The sequence below is a fragment of the Schistocerca americana genome, chromosome 9 (assembly GCF_021461395.2).
Source record: "Schistocerca americana isolate TAMUIC-IGC-003095 chromosome 9, iqSchAmer2.1, whole genome shotgun sequence".
Lineage (NCBI taxonomy): Eukaryota > Metazoa > Arthropoda > Insecta > Orthoptera > Acrididae > Schistocerca > Schistocerca americana.
The window spans coordinates 39,601,464-39,621,288 of record NC_060127.1 but is presented as its reverse complement, the minus strand read 5'-3'; the positions used below and the strand labels follow the sequence as shown (position 1 = coordinate 39,621,288).

General features: G+C 39.7%; 1 protein-coding gene across 1 annotated transcript in view; it reads right to left on the bottom strand.

Moving 5' to 3' along the window:
- LOC124550601 (nuclear RNA export factor 1-like) overlaps positions 1-19,825 on the bottom strand; it is a 135,068-nt gene that overhangs the window by 2,063 nt on the left and 113,180 nt on the right. The window contains exons 12-13 of the mRNA XM_047125324.1: positions 19,167-19,340; positions 14,233-14,369 (exon numbers count right to left, since the gene is read on the bottom strand). Coding sequence (XP_046981280.1) covers positions 14,233-14,369; positions 19,167-19,340 — 311 coding nt within the window. The remainder of the gene's footprint in view (positions 1-14,232; positions 14,370-19,166; positions 19,341-19,825) is intronic.

The window sequence follows — 19,825 nt, the reverse complement described above, 5'->3', positions numbered from 1 at the left end:
TCCACTTTGAACTCTGTTTGGTAAGGATCCTATACTATGGATCAATACTCCCTCACAGGTCAGACAATCCTAGTGTAGAAAGTCACTTTAGCAAACTAGTTGCACCTTATAAGAGTTCTACCAATAAAATTCTGTGTCTGGTCTCCCCTCCCACAATATATTCTATGTGATAGTCGCAACTTAAGTTGTTTGTAATTATAATCCCCATGTATTCTATTGAGATGAAAACCATGAAATTTGTTTGATTTTAGTGTAACTGAAATTTAATGCATTTTTTCAGTACACTCTTTTTAGTATTCAGCATCAACTGCCACTTGTTGCATCATGTAGGTGACTTCTCTAAATCATTTTGTCATTATTTTTGATCTTCCTATGACTTTACTATATGATAAATAACAGCACCGTCTGCAAACACTCCGAGAGGCCTCCTCAGATTCTCTCTTAAATTATTTATATGAATCAAGAACTGCAGATGACCTATGATACTTCCTTGTGGAACCTCAGATATAATTCAGTTCAAAAGTCTTCTGGAAATCTAGAAACATGGAATTAACCAGTATCCACTGTTGACAGCACTCATTACTTCCTGTGAATAAAGAACCAGTTGTTTTCACAAGAATGATATTTTCGGGTTCCGTGCTGGTTATGTTTCAATAGACCCTTTTCTTAAAAGATATTTCGTTATATGGGAATACAGTTTATGTACACTCTCCTTTTAGGAATACAAACTTTTATTATGTCCTCCACCTTTTTGGTGACAGAAGTAAGTTTTGTAGCTGTTAACTTCTGCATACTTAAACTATGTGCAGTGTCACTTTGCTACATAAATGTATTACAAATTTTATATTTAATGTATACCTTTAAAATTGTTCCATTTTTAGTGCCCATCTATAAGAAATTGTCATACTGCTTTAATGTAAAATTATGCTATTTAACACCAGCAAGACATAGTGATTAAGTGAATGTATATAGTGCCCACTGCTTTCTCATTTTTCTCATCGCTTAAGCTTCCGTAGTGTCAAGCGGAAGGTTTTCTTTTTAGTGATGTTGTTTTAGCTTATATTTGATCTTCTTTCCCCTTGCATTTGTAACAGTGATCTTTTGTAAACAGAACTCTACTTCTGCACACTGAATTTTTTTATTTACTCCGTTAGCAAATGTATTAGTAATTTTATACGTAATGTATATCTGTAAATCTATTATATCTTAATAGCCTTGTAGAAGAAATTTCATGTTTGCTTTAATACAAAACACTGTTGTTGAACACAACCAAGATGCAATTCTTATGCACAAGCATTTGGCGCCCTCTGGAGCCCAAATTTTCCTGGTCGCTTGAGCCTGTATACTTATTGCAGTTGGCCTTAGTCTCTGGTGTCAGGTACACGTGGCTTATGCAAATATTTTATCCTGTGACACCTATTACAATTTTAATATAATAGAGGGAAACAGCTTCCTCATCTCCTCAAACCCAGAACCTCCCACAGAAGAACCCCAAAAGTGCCCTACTTGTGACAGGATACTTTCCAGGACTGGATCAGACTCTGAATGCGGCTCTCCAGCAGGGATACGACTTCCTCAAATCCTGCCCTGAAATGAGATCCATCCTTCATGAAATCCTCCCCACTCCACCAAGAGTGTCTTTCCGCCGTCCACCTAACCTTCGTAACCTCTTAGTTCATCCCTATGAAATCCCCAAACCACCTTCCCTACCCTTTGGCTCCTACCCTTGTAATCGCCCCTGGTGTAAAACCTGTCCCATGCACCCTCCCACCACCACCTACTCCAGTCCTGTAACCCGGAAGGTGTACACGATCAAAGGCAGAGCCACGTGTGAAAGCACCCACGTGATTTACCAACTGACCTGCCTACACTGTGACGCATTCTATGTGGGAATGACCAGCAACAAACTGTCCATTCGCATGAATGGACACAGGCAGACAGTGTTTGTTGGTAATGAGGATCATCCTGTGGCTAAACATGCCTTGGTGCACGGCCAGCACATCTTGGCACAGTGTTACACCGTCCGGGTTATCTGGATATTTCCCACTAACACCAACCTGTCAGAACTCCGGAGATGGGAACTTGCCCTTCAGTATATCCTCTCTTCTCGTTACCCGCCAGGCCTCAATCTCCGCTAATTTCAATTTGCCGCCACTCATACCTCACCTGTCTTTCAACAACATCTTTGCCTCTGTACTTCCACCTCGACTGACATCTCTGCCCAAACTCTTTGCCTTTACAAATGTCTGCTTGTGTCAGTGTATGTGCGGATGGATATGTGTGTGTGTGTGCGAGTGTATACCCCTTCTTTCCCCCTAAGGTAAGTCTTTCCGCTCCCGGGATTGGAATGACTCCTTACCCTCTCCCTTAAAACCCACATCCTTTCGTCTTTCCCTCTTTCCTGATGAGACAACAGTTTGTTGCGAAAGCTTGAATTTCATGTGTATGTTTGTGTTTGTTTGTGTGTCTATCGACCTGTCAGCACTTTCGTTCGGTAAGTCACATCATCTATTACAATTTTATGTTGACAAGAGCCTCTACCTATGGGCACTTAATAGTGAGCATTCATTAAGCACAATGTATGTAATCTGGCTACCATTTAAAGCCACTGCTTATGATAATTTTTGTTTTGTCAATCTTCTTTACAAAAAGAGCCGCTCGGCTTCATCTAATCTAATGTACCATCATGTGATGTAACATGTGAGTATGCTTATGTCATGAATATTTTTCTATTAATAAATTATTATGTTTGTAAAAATAACTTTGTAACTGGTTGTATACATTTTTAGGGTCCACTACTTCTGAAGAAGCTATTTTTACAAATATTGAAACCTAGGTCAATGGTTAACAAAACCTTTATTTGCAACTGGTTGGCTGATTTTTAAACCTATTCAGATTTGCACAGCTGCTGTTTCGCAGCCCTGTTTAAGATTTTGATTTCCCCAACATCCTGGCTGTGTTTTGAGGTACTCCTATAATATGTGCACCTGTCTTGAAGATCACACCATTATTTGAGTAGATTTTTTTCATTTTTAAGGCATGTTTAGGAACAAGAAGAAATCACAGTGAGGTATAAGGAGCAGTCAAAAACTTTCTGTTCAAAGGCTGTACAGTCGAGAATTGGTATTCCACTCACACAAAATAACTTTGAGCATTGAGGCAATCATCCCACCAATGCACCAGCTTGAAGATCCCCATTTGTAAAACACCATGTCCTACTCCATAAAAAAGTCTGTAACAGCCAACTGCACATTCTCACCTGACAGGAATCACTGTGCCTTCAAAGATTTTTTTAAATGGATCGAAGGCATGACATTAACATGGGGAGAGATCAGGACTATAGGGCGGTTGGTGAAGTGTCTCACACTTGAGTTGGACCAAGAGGCTGGCCTCCCACATCAACTGTAGTCTTGTGTCGAACTGTGACCAGCATGGAACTTGGTGCACCATTCCCCAAAGGCAGTTTTCAACAGATTTGCTAACTCAGATCCATTCTTCATTTTCCAGTGGACATCTATTGGTGTTTGTCATTAGGCAGCCTACAAAATAATACCAGCATGATGGCGTCATTTGGACAAATCTGGTAATAATGTCATCATATTCACGTTCCTATATTTCCTGCACGCATGTCAGAAAGAGACAAATGCCACACTAATTCCTTACTTGCATGTCAAAGCATACATATGCACACTGAGTCACGTTATGTTGCATATACACTGCAGCAATGCTCTCAAATAAAAACTTGTAGATCACCCCTTATAACCTGGAGAATATTGGGGTATGCACCAGCAATTCTTGATGTAATTTGTGCTGTTTTTCAGGGACATGAATGTACTGGTTTGCTGTTGTAATGAAACAGTAGTTTCTTACTTTCAAAGAAGACCATGTTTCCTTTGGTTTCTAGCTGAACTGATCCAGTACTTAATAGTAGTATTTTCCATTGATAACTTTTCTTTTTCAAAGAATGCTATGAGCATTACATCCTTCACATCCCACAAAAATGTCTTCACAGCTTTTTCTACTGATGCCTTCTTTGAAGCAGACTAATCACATGTCATTGATTGTCTTCACTGTTCCTTGGTTTCTTGCAGTGGTGAAAATATGTACTGACAGGGCATTTCATACACTGTGGGTAATAATAGACTCAGCTGTATGAAAACACAGAGCTACTTGAAGTAATTGTACCATCATAAGTTAATGGATAATAGTGAGTCTGTAAAGTTCAAAGTATGCTGTGAAAGAAGAAACTGAGTTTTTGTTAAATGTCTTGCAAAAATATGTAGAGGAACTACAACTGAAGCTAATTCATGGGAAATCAGCCTTCTGAAAGGTTTTATGACTCGTTTGAGAATTTTTTTCAGTTTTCAGAAAAATCATAAGAGATCTGTTTCTGCACCAGGTACACACACACACACACACACACACACACACACACTCTCTCTCTCTCTCTCTCTCTCTCTCTCTCTCTCTCATCCCCCCTCTTCGCGTGTGTGTGTGTTTCGCATGCGGACGTGCACGTGGATGGGTGCACGGGCGCACTTATGTCATTTGACCAACAATCACACAATCTAAATTACTCTACTGACAACACAGTTGGGAAAATTCATACAGTACACTATATCATCAAAAGTATCCGGACACCTGGCTGAAAATGACTTACACGTCTGAGGCGCCCTCTATCGATAATGCTGGAATTCAATATAATGTTGGCCCACCCTTACAGATAATGACAGCTTCTACTCTCGCAGGCATACTTTCAATGAGGTGCTGGAACGTTTATTGGGGAATGGCAGCCCATTCTTCATGGAGTGCTGCACTGAGGAGAGGTATCGATGTTGATCGGTGAGGCCTGGCATCCATTATAGGGATGTTATTGTCGTGTAACCACTTCGCCACAGGCCATGCATTATGAACAGGTGCTCAAGTGTGTTGAAAGATGCAATTGCCATCCCCAAATTGCTTTTCAACAGTGGGAAGCAAGAAAGTGCTTAAAACATCAATGTAGGTCTGTGCTGTGATAGTGCCATGCAAAAGAACAAGGGGTACAAGCCCCCTCCATGAAAAACACAACCACACCGTAACACGACTGCCTCCAAATTTTACTGTCGCCCCTACATACGCTGGCAGATGACATTCACCAGGCATTCGCTATACCCACACCCTGCCATCCAATCGCCACATTGTGTACAGTGGTTTGTCATTGGACACAATATTTTTCCACTGTGCAGTCGTCCAAGGTTTACACTCCTTACACCAAGCGAGGTGTCTTTGGCATTTACCAGAGTCATGTGTGGCTTATGAGCAGCCACTCGACGATGAAATCAAAGTTTTCTCACCTCCCACCTAACTGTCGTAGTACTTGCAGTGAATCCTGATGCAGTTTGGAATTCCCGTGTGATGGTCTGGATAGATGTCTGCTTATTACACATTATGACCCTCTTCAACTGTCGGCAATCTCTGTCAGTCAACAGACGAAGTCGGCCCATACGCTTTTGTGCTGTACGTGTCCCTTCACTTCACTATAACATTGGAAACAGTGGAGCTAGGGATGTGTAGGATTGTGGAAAACTCATGTAAGACGTATGACACAAATCACACCCAATCACCTGACCATGTTTGAAGTCTGTGAGTTCCGTGGAATGCCCTATTCTGCTCTTGCACGATGTCTAATGACTAGTGAGGTTGCTGATATGGAGTACCTGGCAATAGGTGGCAGCACAATGCACCTAATATGAAAAACGTACGATTTTGGGAGTGCCGGATACTTTTGGTCACATAGTGTATGTACAGTGCTTATCAGTAACTGCTGAAGAGAGAAACTGAATGTAGCATATAAGTCGGATCAAAAAATATAAAAAATAGGATTAATTTTGAAAAAATGAAAAGAGGCGGGGGAGGGGGGGGGGGGGGGGGGGAAGCGGGAAGCTCATTCTCAATAGAAAAAAAAGGTCACATTACTCACTTAGAAAAACTGTCCTATGTAAAGTCGCTCTTAACCACTTTTTTATATTTTATTATACAGATAAATAACACAGGCATGGCAGACTTCTAATCACAGTCTTCCTTGATGTTACTGTTAACTTCACATCTGGTAGTCACTCATCAGTTTCAATATATTTGTCACTCTCCTACCAAGAACTCCAAGCATGTCATCATCCAGGACACTGAACACTGCACCGTTTCTTGAACCACACTTCTTGAAAGCTTTACTATTAGATGCGCTCTTTGCATCAGGAATAACTAAGTGTTTGACACTTGCACTATAACTGTGACTAATTCGGAAGTTTGTTGATGATTTTCTTTCTTTACTAAACTTTATCCTTTAGGGAAAAACTGTGCCTGTTCTGTCACATAAAACAATGGAACAATCACTACATAATGAATTGTTAACAGTCATAGATAGTTAAACTGCTGCCTTATATACAATGGTCAGCTTCCAAACACTAGTAATACGGTTGCTCTGTTCTGAACTAAGGAACAGGCACTGCAGTTAACAGGTTTTTGTGATCCAATAATATAGTGGTATTTGTAGAGTCACACACTCATTTTTCTTGGTCAAATTTTTGGTAGCCATTACAGTTTACATTCAGATCAATACAGTAATTTGTTTGCTTTGCCTCACACAAAATATCTTTCAGGTTCCCTTTGCACGATAAATTACTTGCATGCTAATGAGTGCTCAGCTGAATTGTTGTTTCCATTTTGTGGACAATATTTCAACGACCATTCCTGCCATCTTCTTCACGTTCTGCAAGTTGTTTTGTTATGCATACTCAGTGCCTGAACTCCAACCAGACTGTGAACTGCAGTTGGTCTCATGTTGCTATTTATAGATGAGTTCAACTCCTTCCACCAAATAGGATATTTGATGCAATTTTGTTCTGCAGAAATGTACATTCTCTTGGCGCTTCGCAGTGACTTGTCTGACTGAAACAAAAGCTATCAACAAATGCTATCTCAAATACAATCACGAAATGAAATATGGTGAGACCAGAAACACAACGCAAATATTAAGTACAATGGGAGAGTGTAATTAAGGAGTCCTTCAAAATAAAGATGTCGCAAAACCTAATAAACAGGGACAGATTTCAATTTAAACGAGGTTTGGGGTCTGGCACTCAATTTAAGATATTACCAGCCAGCAAATACATCACAGATGGGAAATGTTGACAGGATGAGCAATTCCTGGAATATAAGTCCAGTCTCTGAAAAACAAAATAGCATCAAAGAGCATTAGTGGGCGTCGGGAGTCGAACTCGGCTACAAATAGTGATGCAAGACTAACAATAGTCCACAGTCTGGCAGGAGTCTATGCAATGAGTACACGTAACAGCACAGGTTGCAGCAGCTGCAGAAGATCACTGGGTCAGTCGCCAAAATACTGTAGACTAGCAAATGTGGCAATGTTTCGTAATTGCTAAATATGTATTGGAATTGAATAAATGTCCACCTTCTCCCTGTCCATCACCTTCTCTCTCTCCCTTTGTCCAGTCCTCCTTCCCCATCTCTCTATCTATATCCTCTTACACTCTCTTCACCTATCTCCTCCTCCCACTCTCTCCATCTCCTTTTTCCCCTCCCTCTCTCTCCATCTCTTCCTCCCCCTGCCCCACCCCCACCCCACCCTCCCTATCTTCTAACTTTATTCCAAATGAAACCTTGAAATTAATTAAGATGAATGGGTAAATCAGCCAGGGTCATTGGTATGTGGGGCACAAGAGAGATTTCTCCATCTGCTGGATCTGTAAGAATGGCAACTTCAATGACAGAATTTTTCACAGTTTTAATCTGCGAACTTGTATGATCACAAAGTTTCAGAAGATTCATATTACCAAGTAGTATTCTAATCACAGGCCAATAAGCTATACATACAACACTCCTGTTTTCTGTTAAAGGAAGAGAAAAAAACAAAACTATACATTTTACAGCACAGTCTATCATTTTTTTTCCTTCTGCCAGTTTCAACAGAAACCCTGCACACTGTTGTTTAAAGAAAATGTAGCCCATGTCCTTCTGAATGTTTATTAGAGCACCATGTAAAACTCTGAAGCAAATCAGTTAAAAACTTTTTGAGATTTTTGCTAACAATGTTTTCGCACCCTGCCAGAAAAAAATTCAACAACTTCAAGGACAAGGTCACTTTATTGACGAGTGAAGTGAAAGGTAGTTCATCATTGTGGGAGCATATGAGAAATTCAAACAAAATTAAATGCACGTCACAGTAAATGGTACCCAAAGAGTCATGTCATTACACAGAGTATCCCTCGCCCTCCCTCTCACACAAAAACAATCGTAAAGGTGCCAAATGGCATCCTATGACAGACTGTCCCAAACGTCCTGGAGAACAAGATCCCACTTCACCATGTCCCATACACACTCATCTGGTGAGTGATCTGGTGATCTTGCTAGCCCGAAAAGTACTAGTATGAGGGTGGTTTGAAAAGTTCTCGAAATTATCATGAGAGGTCAGCTCTAGCACAACGAGTTGTTCACGGGATATTCATTGGACTGCTGTCTGTAAACATGTGCCACGTCAATCCTCTCGGAAGATAGCTGTGGCGGTGATGAGGCTCTGTTGTTGATGTTCCCACGTAGTGATTTGCGAAGATGGAAAAATCGAGATTCGAGCAGTGATTAAGTACTTCGTAAAGAAAGGTATGAAAGCAAAGGACATTCGTGCTGATTTTCACAATATACTGGGGGACTCTGTTCCTTCATATTCGACTGTTGCCAAGTGGGCAAATGAATTTAAATTTGGTCGGGAGAGCTCAGATGAGGATCTGTGCAGTAGTAGGCCAAGAAGTGTCACTATTCCAGAATCATTGTAAAAGTGCACAAAATGGTCACAGAGGATCGCCGATTGAAAGTGTGTGAAATTGCTCACCATTGCCAGATGTCATCTGAAAGGGTATATCACATTTTAACTGAAGAATTATCTGCAAGACGGGTGCCACGACTCTCGATGCTGTGCCCGCACACACGTGCCATCGCCGTGGTAAAATCACACGAACTAAAGAAAGAATTGTTGTCACACCCATCTTACTCACCTGATATAGCTCTGGCAGACTTTCATCTCTTCCCAAAACTGAAAATTTTTCTTAGTGGATGAAGATTCACTTCAAACAAAGAATTGATAGCCAGAGTTGACAACTATTTTGCAGGCCTGGAGGAAACTTTTTTTTCAAGATGGAATCATGGCACTGGAACATTGTTGGACCGAGTGCATTAATCCACGAGGAGACTACATTAAAAAATAAATAAAAAAGTTTCAGTGACGTAAGTGCTTTTTTCTATTTCATTCCGAGAACTTTTCAACCACCCTCGTACACCACAAAGAACACTTGGTGCACAGGGACGACAGCCCGTGCATTGTAGCAGCACTCATTACTTTACCCTGCAGAAACATCAAATGTGACTGCAAGTTGTAACTGATGGACTCTCCCACCCTAAAGCCTGGGACGGGACCAGTGTGTCACGAGTGAATGCACTCTGGAGTATACAGATAACCACATCTACAGCACACGTGTGTAAGTCCACCACTCACATAGAGGGAGAACTTACGGCCACCACTGAAGACAACAGAATACCATTCCATTCTCCAGTCCACTGTTTCACATAACCAGAGCGCTAGTGGTATCTAGCCAGATTCACAGCTGTTCTCAGTAGTGCTGCAAGCAGACTGTTCCCAGTGGTTCCTAATGACACGCAAGGTACAACAGGTGCGCAGATTTCCCAGATGTGGGAATGTTCCACAGACCACTGTTGAAAGCAGTGACACATCACCGAAACATTGTGTCCGAAATGAGCAGCAATTCATCAATACGTCCGTCTAGCTTCCCACAGGCCTACAATGCGACCCTATTCAAACACCTAGAGCTGTTCAACAGGAATGTGGACTCATCAGAGGGGCACGGTTGTACCCCTGAATGACTGTTGCAAACGCTGTTCACCTCTAAACTCAGCACAGATACTGCCTGCAGAGTCAAAACATACAGTGCACAATCCTCCCGAGCACCGTCTAGTTGCCGATGACCGTAACAAATGTATCACTAACACTACGACCACAAAGTATGCACTTATCATCCCCTCGTGCCACTGAAAACAGTTCTTGATGGTATTGCATTTTTTACAGCTGTCTATTTTCAAAAACATACAGGGTAGTCACAAACGGTGTGAAAAGCTTGCAATGTGCAAGGGTATTACAGGGTAAGTTGTGTCGAGAAATAATTGTTAAGAAAAGAATTTGATACATTGCACCATTTCTGATTTAATTAGCGCTGAAGTTAGCCAATCAGGTCACTTCACACGCAAATCGCGCAGCCTGCCAGATACAGTTAGTGTCAGTTGTCCTCATAGTGTAGATGACAGAGCACGAGACTGCTCAGCCGTTGGCTCAGGTTGGATCCTTGCCTCCGCGTGTCCAATTTTTGTATTGCTCTCCTGTTTGGCTTTAGGAAACTACACGAAGAGCATGTGAGGTACCTGTCTCTCTGGCAGGATGCTCAAATTTGTCACACACAATGATCACACTGGCTAACTCCAATGTTAATTAAATCAGAAATGGCATAATGCATCAAATTTTTTTCTTAGCAATTATTTCTCAGCACAACATATCCTGTGATACCCTTACAAGCCTTTCACGTTGTTTCTAATCACCCTGTATATGGCATATGTCCAGCTGACTGTTTATTAGTGTACTACATAAAAATTTGAAGTAAATCAATCAAGAATGTTTTGTGATTTTTGGAAACAACATTAAACAATGCATTGTCTTTATCTGCACTACTACCTGGGCCTTCTGGATCCTCCCCTTCACCAAAAGTTTATCAGAACTGTGGATATAGGAGTTATCCTTACAACACATACTCCACTACTGTAACTATCCTGGCCTCAACTTACAGTAACACCCTCCACCCAACAGTTCCACTCACCCTGTCCATCATCTCCTCCCCATACTCATCTCCCACCCTCTTCGTTAGCTGCCCTCTGCCAATTAACCTGCTCATCTTTCCTCCCTGCACCACTACCTCCTAACCTGCACCTATTGACATTCTTGTCCCTGCACACTCCACCAGATAGTGTCGTACACTACTACCTTCCCCTTTGCCTTTCCCACCCTCACCAGACTGCTGCTTCCATCCCGTGTGATAGTTGCATTCTGGCCTGAGCTGGCAGTCATGTGCCTGGGTATGTATATGAATAGTGTGTGTTTCTCTGTTTCTCTTTTACTGATGAAGGCTGTGCCCAAAATTCTCAAGTAAGTGTCTTAATTGTGCCTGTCTGTAACTTAACATGTCATCTTTATGAAAATACTGTTAGCACAAATCTTGAAAAGTACTTGACCGATTTAATTCAATTTTTTACACAATACTGTAATAGACATATTTCTTAAACAACGGTGTACTGGTTTTCTGTTAAAACTGACTGCGACAAAGAAAACACTGTACTGTGCACTGCTGTGTAAATGTGTGGTTTTGTTTCTTTCCCACAGTCAGACAAGTGGTTTCTCCCATACATAGTCTTTCTCATTATATATATTACCAAAATAATAATAATAATAATAATAATAATAATAATAAGTATACTCAAGAATACATTTTCTTCTCACTTGGTTTTCCCAGAAAACAGAAAGGCTGTGCTTATGGCTTATGATTAGAAGACTATTACAGAATATGAATTTGCAATAACAATAAACAAGACTCACAGTTACAGAAAGGAGGGAAGAGGAGATTGGAAGAGCTACCCCTTCTTCTTATTCTTTCTTTCTTTTTCTTTTTCTTTTTTTTTTTTTTTTAAAAAAATTCAGTATCCACTTGTATTTCTGTAATTTCTCGCTTCAGTTTCCATCTTGGCGGTGGTACAGGGATGGTCCAAAGAGTATGAATGAGCTAATATGAGCACCACATCTCTGGAGCTCGTGTTCTGGCACATGCATTGTATTTTGTTACCCCGTCCCCCACACTGTATAGGATGAATCACATAAGAAGCAATACCAATACCCCTTTTTATTTTGTGAATGGTTACACATGTCAAAACACAGTTTTCAGCAAATGTTAAGAGCATCAAGGGACACACATTTTTTGTTTAGTTAACTTTTTAGTCCTGGTGTCAACTGAGATATTGAAGTAAGTACTTTTTTTTACAATGGAACTGTATACTTTTTACAACTGCATCCGATAGCTCTTTAGAAGACAATTACAGTCATATAGCCTTCTTGAATGTTGACATTGAAACCTGTCGCACAAAAATTCAAGAAATGTCCTAGAATCTGAGAGCACGGTGGCCGGAATCGGCACTAGCTGTGCAAACACCGCCAAGCAGAGCTCTCATACTATGCTGTGCCAGAACGTCAACACATTTGCATATTAGTTGTCTGCACTGCACACTGCTCATTTCTGCTCAAAATTCGATGTGTGCAGACACGTACACCAATGAGGAGAAACTGGATATATTACTCCTATATGGTGAATGTAAAGGAAATGTCTTACAACAGCACAGCAGTATAGGGCTATCTATCCGGATCACCAATGTCTGACATGCCAGACAACTGCACGAATTGTTAAGATGCTTGTGTGATCAGGCTGCTCAAAAGTCAAAAAGGCGACAAGAAAGAAAACAGAGAACACGAAGTAGCTGCGTTGGCTATGACACTAATGAGTCCACACAGTGGCACGAGACATATGGTCAAGGAATGAGGAATCAGCCAGACAAGTGTTATTCGCACCCTGCACAAACAGAATTTCTATCCCTATCATCAGTCACTACACTAGGTACTCGATGCCTCTGATTTTGAATCCTGTACAGAATCTGTCAGTTTGCCCTTCAGAAAGTTAGAGATGACCTGCATTTTTCCAATGTGTGCCCTTTACCGATGAAGCGACTTTTACTAATCACGTTAATGTAAATTTGCGTAACATGCACTACTGGCTGCTGCCAAAAATCCACACGGGCTTCTTCACGTGTAACATCAACAACTGTGGAGTGTAAAAACATGGTGCAGTGTCATAGGCAATTACATTGTGGGACCTTACTTCATCTTAGGTGCTCTAAATGGACATTCGTATGCAAACTTACTGACAAACATTCCGCTGGTTCTTCTAGAAGATGTACCACGGGAAATACGACAGTGTATATGGCTGCAGCATAATGGTCGTCCAGCACACTCGTCCCATGTTGCAATGCAGATACTGAATGAGAACTTTCCTGGACAATGGATAGGACGAAATTTTGTTGTCAAATGGCCTGCAAGGTCCACTGTTTTGACTCCTTTCGATTTCTTTCTTTGGGGAGCACTCAAAAATGCAGTCTATGACAAAGCCCCAACTGCAGCAGATGAAATGTGTTGTCAAATTGCCAGTGCATGCTCTATCACATCAACCACTGTAATTATAACTGTTCATTATTCTTTCTATAGTCATGACTATAATATCAATGAGCACTGTTGGAATTGACCAACTCATACAAATACCTGGGTGTAGCACTTTGTGCAGATATGAAATGAAATGGTCACAAACGTTTATTCACGGGTAGAGCAGATGGTACACTTCAGTTTATTGATGGAATACTGGGTAAGTGCAATTAATCTACAAACGAGTTGGCTCTCAAATCACTCATGCGGCCAGTTCTAGAATATTGCTCAAGTGTGTGGGACCTATACCAGATAGGACTAAAATGGGATATTGAACGTATTCAGAGAAGGGCGGCATAAATGGTCACAGGTTTGTTTAATCCACGCTAGACTGTCAGAGATTCTGATAGAACTGAACTGGAAGATTCTTGAAGACAGACGTAAAATATCCTGAGAAGGTTGACTAAGTTTCAAGAACAGGCTTTAAATGATTTACATATTATTCAAAAACAGATTATGAAGATAAGGTTAGAATAATTACTGCACATAGAGAGGCATTTAAACATTCTTCCCGTGCTCCAAATGTGAATGGAACAGAAAGAAATCCTAAAAATTGGTACAATGGGACTTATCCTCTGCCATGCATCTCACAGTGGTTTGCAGAGTATAGATGTAGAGGTAGATGTAGATGGGAACAAAATTAGAAGATTATTAGTCTATGTCTACTGCAGTTTCTTCTTCTTACCCCTAAAAAGTTCTGTACATGTTACTACAGCTTTCATGATAATGACATCAAAACAGAGGACTAACTGAATAAAAATAAAGTAGAAGAGAGTCAAATGCAATTTTTTTCTGTAGGGATCCAGTAAAAAAATGATACATACCTGTGTGACCACTCAGCTGTCATGTCGGTAAGCTGTGAAAACTTTTCAATCATAGAATTTTTATCACTCTCTGTCACCTCCCTCGGTGGCCTGATTTTCTTTAGGACTGTATCTGGCTTTGGGTATTTAAATGCATTCTGTGGGGAAAGATAAATAATTAACTGCCATCTTATACACTGTATTTACTGTTAGTTATTATTCCACAATACTTGAAGGTTAATGAGGAAACATAGTAAACAAACCTGTACAAACTACTTGCAACCTCCACTACAAAAGAATAAAGTGTATGCAATACAGAACTAACAGTTATACAAGTGACCACGTGAAAGTGTCAGATTGATACAACAAAAATTATTGAGGAAAAATGGTAAGTACACAATTCATTACACTCTTTTAGACACGACCACAGATATATGCTTATAATTGTGACTGGATTCTGCCATAAATTGGCCATCTTCAGCAAGCACAATTCTTAAGCACAAATCACATTAGGCATTTTTGTTAGGGAGGACTTTCTTCAAAGACGATTTGGATGTTGTTGCTAACATCACTTATTACAAAAAAATAGTGTGATGGTTCAAATATGCTTTATAAAAGGAGGAAGATGCAAACAGAGAACACAGAAGTGGAGGTCCCCATGAATGGGATTGACTTTTTTAAACCACTTATAGAGTAGGGTTCCAGGCATTGCACTCTACAGCCACTGGCCCAGGTCAGCCCTCATTTATATGTAATGGACAAAAAAGAAATTCTCTTGATCCACTACAGCCTTTAAAATAACACACATTTTGGAAGCAGTGGCATTAGGCTAGTGGTTAAGTAACTTCGACGGTGTGCACAATGTTGTGTGTCTGAGTCCTGTTAAGTGCTATCTGTAGTTTTTAAAATCTTTATGGATTTTGTTTAAATGTAAATATTTTATTTCTAATCCTTCACCAGTCAACATGCAAGTCGCCGCAGTGGTGTCAACTCGAAAGACTTGCACCAGGCGAATGGTCTACCCGACGGGAGGCCCTAGCCATCCTTCACCAGGCCATTTGAATAATTTAAATTATTGTATTAACTTTCTTTGTTGCTCTCATTTTTTCTTTGTTTCATCCTTTTTTCTTTTGGACTATTTGCTCACATGATTTTAATTTTTTAAATTTATCCATTGTAATACAGAAATTGTTTAAAAATTGCTGATCTATTAATTAAAAAAAAAAAAAAAAAAGATGAAATAGTCTACTTACGTTGGCTGTGCAGTGGGGTGAAAAATTTATTTTTCATTGTTAGACAAGCAATTTTTGGTTTTCAATCCTCAAACAAACATTTACATCATAAATTCTTCTCACACCACGAAAAAACAGTAGTTAAAAAAATAAAACAAAATTCAAGAAAAATGAGTAATAGAAAGAATGATTCGAATAACATGCAGAAAACACAGAAGGATAAAAAGGAGTACACTTAAAAAAGAGTATTTACACAACAGTAATTAGAATCATATGGCCAAAGATAAATTAAATAAAGAAAGAAATGAAGGAAAAAATGAGAGAAAATAAGAAAGTTAATACAACACAGCAAATGAGAAATGAAATAAATCATAACAAATTAACTGAAAAAATTATAATCAGTTATTTCAATAACCACACAAACAAAATTAGACAGCATCCGACGAGACTCTAACCCACAATCTTAAACATACGAGCCAAATGACTTAACTGCTAGGCTACGGTGCCATTTCAACAAACAGTCATAATATTATCACACAGACATTAGCACAACTGTAGCCAAGATAAAGAACAGTGCAGGATGCAAAAAGTTTAATCAAATTCTGATAAAGAAACACAAATGGCCCGCATACTGACAGTGACCCAACACTACACATCATCTGCGTTTGTTATACGGTTTTATTATGTTTGTGTATTTTTTGACAGTGCTTATTTTGGGTACATGTTTTTTTATGTTTTATATATTAGGGGCATTCAAACGAAACCCGGTCACTAGTATAAAGTAACGGTAACGATTTTATTAACTCAAAAATGTAATTATACACAGCAAACGTACTCAAAAATAGTCGCCAAAACTGTTGGCACATTTATCCCATTGCGACACTAGCCAGTCTATTCCATCCTTGAAGAAGCTAGTAGGCTGCTATTGGATACAGGCCTGGACCCAGACAGACACTTCGTCATCCGTTGCGAATCGATGTCTGCGAATAACTTGTTTTAGAGGTCCAAACACAATAAAGTCACACAGTGAAATGTCAGGACTTAGTCCAAGACTAAAGCACTCACTTCTGCAACCATTTCCGGTGTGATGACATGATGAGACTGTCCAGGACTAGTATCATCTTCCAGTGACTTGTACCCCTCAAGGAATCGTTTGCACCATTCCACAACACTTGAACGACTCAGACTGTACTCACCGTATACAGCCTTCATCCGTCAATACATTTTGTGGCCTCTAACTATCTCTGCCAATAGAAGTGAAAAAATGATGAACTTTCACACGTACAAAAAAAAATTATTTTGTTATGTTTTTGAACTTCCACTGCTATGATTGTGAAACCTGAATCCTTCCTGGTCATGCTGACAAAGTTTTATGAATTTATTCGTAAAAGTATAGACAGTGGAAATTAAAATGTCCTGTGGTGTCTCTCCTGCTCCAAGACGGCCTGTTTGATGTCCTACCCCTCTTAAAAAATTAAAAGGCAAAGCCCACTTGCTTAGGGAAATGCTTCAAGAACTAGAAGAAATTGGCATAAAAAAGCACGAAACTGAAGCAAAGAGAGAAATTGAAGCAAAGCAAGAAGTAAGCAAAGCTCGTTGTTCGGGCCCCGATGGGACAGTCGGGACCAACCGACTGCTGCATCGTCCTCTGCCGGTAGTGTTTCTGGATACGGTAAGGAGGGGTGTGAGATCGGCACACTGCTCCCTTGGCCAGCTTGAAAGAATAAAATTTAGAGGTGGGAAGGTTTCTGAGACAAAATAGTTCTGAGAAGAAAGGAAGGAAAGGTGAACAGATCAAGGAGTACTGGGGGAAAGCACAGTGCTAAATTAGTGACTTAAACGTAGCCCTTAGCCGGCCGGTAACAAAAGAAGAGGAAGAGGAAGATAAAGAAGAAGAATAAAAGCTTTACACATGATTATTAATAGACTTAGGTCTGTGTGGAAAAACTAAATGCTATCCACATCAACTCTGGGTTCACAAGTTCCTGATCAGTATCAACAAGCCTTGCACACCCACACCCCCCTCCAGGGAATGAAATTTCTAAACCTCTTTAACCCATTTGATAAGTTCTGATGGTAGACTTGCCCTAAATTATTTTCATCTGCTGAAGTGCATACACTAAGCTGTGGGGCTCTGTTGTGGTCTGATTGGAATGTCAGTCAAGTAAAATTTTAATTAATTTCTATTTGTATCTATCAGCTGCACACAACAAAATTGTAGTTTGATGATGGCAAATTGATGAGAGGTAATCTCTATCACATTTTGTATACTGCTAACAGACCCTGCAGCTTACATTTCATAAAAAATAATGTAGAAACTGGTCATAGACAAATTTTCATGCAATGTAACTGCTAATTTGTGGTGCTGCTTCTTACGGCCACGTGCAACAATCACAACTAACATTGGTAAATGAAAATTGTATTCCAGTATTGACAATGGATGACTGGATGATTGTTGTTGCATGTACAACCACAGATATGAACTTCTGACCATTCTTTTACCTGTAATAATTGATCCACATCTGTATAGACCTCCATGAACAAGCCTTATCCTTCATTCTTTAAAGAGCAGTATTCTTCTTCAGTATTTGTCCATGGAGTGTTCCACTAATGACATTCATCTGTGATATGCTACAGATTACCACCCCCACCAGTGCCTATATGACACTCCTGCCATCAAGAATGTTAATTATTCAGAGAGTAAAATTGTGAGCACCATCAAACTGAGTGTGAATAGTAGAAAATTTCTGCTGGGCATATTCATACTTAACCAGTTTGTCTGCTGTATTCTGTGGCAGAGGCGGGGAGCCAGCACAGTATGGGAAACTGCCACAATCAGACTGAGAGGTATACCAGAAAAATGGTCACTAATGTGATGGACAAATTTAAAACAAAAACAGGATAGAAGAGTAAACAGTAAACGCTGTAACTGACAGGGCAAAATATTCAGCAGAACTAAACTTTAAGAAATTTCCCGAATTCATTAAAGGTATAATAATTTATGTGCCCTGGCCATTTATAAATGAGCATTTGTTAAAGCAACTCTATTGTCTAATTTAAAAGTTATTGAAAGAGACAGAAATGTGCAAATAGCCTGGGAACTTCTGGTATTCAGATGTGGATATTTTTTATATGTTCTGATACTGGGTTTACATTTTAATATTTAATCCTACTTGCTCGTCGTGCAACGTGCGGTGGACGGATTCAGTTGGGCATAGTCCTAACATTAGAGCTGGTGCTGCACAGAGTGCCAAGGGAGATTTCAGAGTACTACAATCCTATGTACTTCCACAGATATTGAAGGCAACTGCATAAATACCGAGCACAGAAACCGGAAGCAGTTAGCTGGAGTACAGATCTTGTTCGCGAAAGAACAGGTGACAATAAACCTTTATGTGTTTGGCTGAAATAAACAGAAGTATGTGTGGTAAACTGAGAAACTAATTATTTGATTAAAAGAAAAGCAAAAATAGAATAATTATGTTATTTGTGAATCCGAATGACAAAAGCACAACTGCTGCAGTCACAAAGGAGTAGTAGTTCACCTCGAATTGTGGATAAGTGGTTTACTGTTTGATGACTCCAGAAGGAGAAAGCAAATTACAGCAATTCTGCAACTCATCATATGCTTTATGTCCCCGATGCACAGCATCACTTAACATCCAAATGCAGCACAGGATACAAATACATGTTACTGAATACAATTCTTGTAATTCAGCTTACCTCTGCTTCTCCCGTTGCCGCATTTGTAACGTGCACAATGTCATTAACTATCTGATATTCCTCTTTCGCTAGTCTGACAAGGACAAAGGTACGCATAAAATGTCGAGGCGATTCGTCTTGTTTTGGTGTTAGCTCTTTGAACACCCCTGTAACTGTCAATACAGTCTTTATCTCCTGTAAAAATAAATATAATTTAGAGAACTGATTACTGCAGCAACATCTAGCAATAGTTGTAACGACTAATTTGTGCTCTTTTTTCTTTTTTTTTTAAAAAAAAAAAAAATGCATTTTTCTAGGGATAATCTATATTACTGTACTAGAAAACTATCCCAAAACCCAGTACCACTTGCATTTGGAAGGATGACAGTTGAAACCTGTGTCTGACCATTCTGATTTAGGTTTTCTGTGATTTCCCTATATCACTTCAGCAAATGCCAGGGTGGTTCCTTTGAAACGGTGTGGCTGACTTCCTTCTCCCACCCTTCCCTAATCCAATGGAACAAATGACCTTGCTGTTTGGTCCTCTCTCCCAAATCAACTAACCAACCAACTAACCAAAAAACCTGGTACCAGATGCAACATATGGCCAACAAAAATTTGATTTTCAATATTTTGAGAATTATTGACTGAATTTAAAATGCTATCACAATCTACTCATT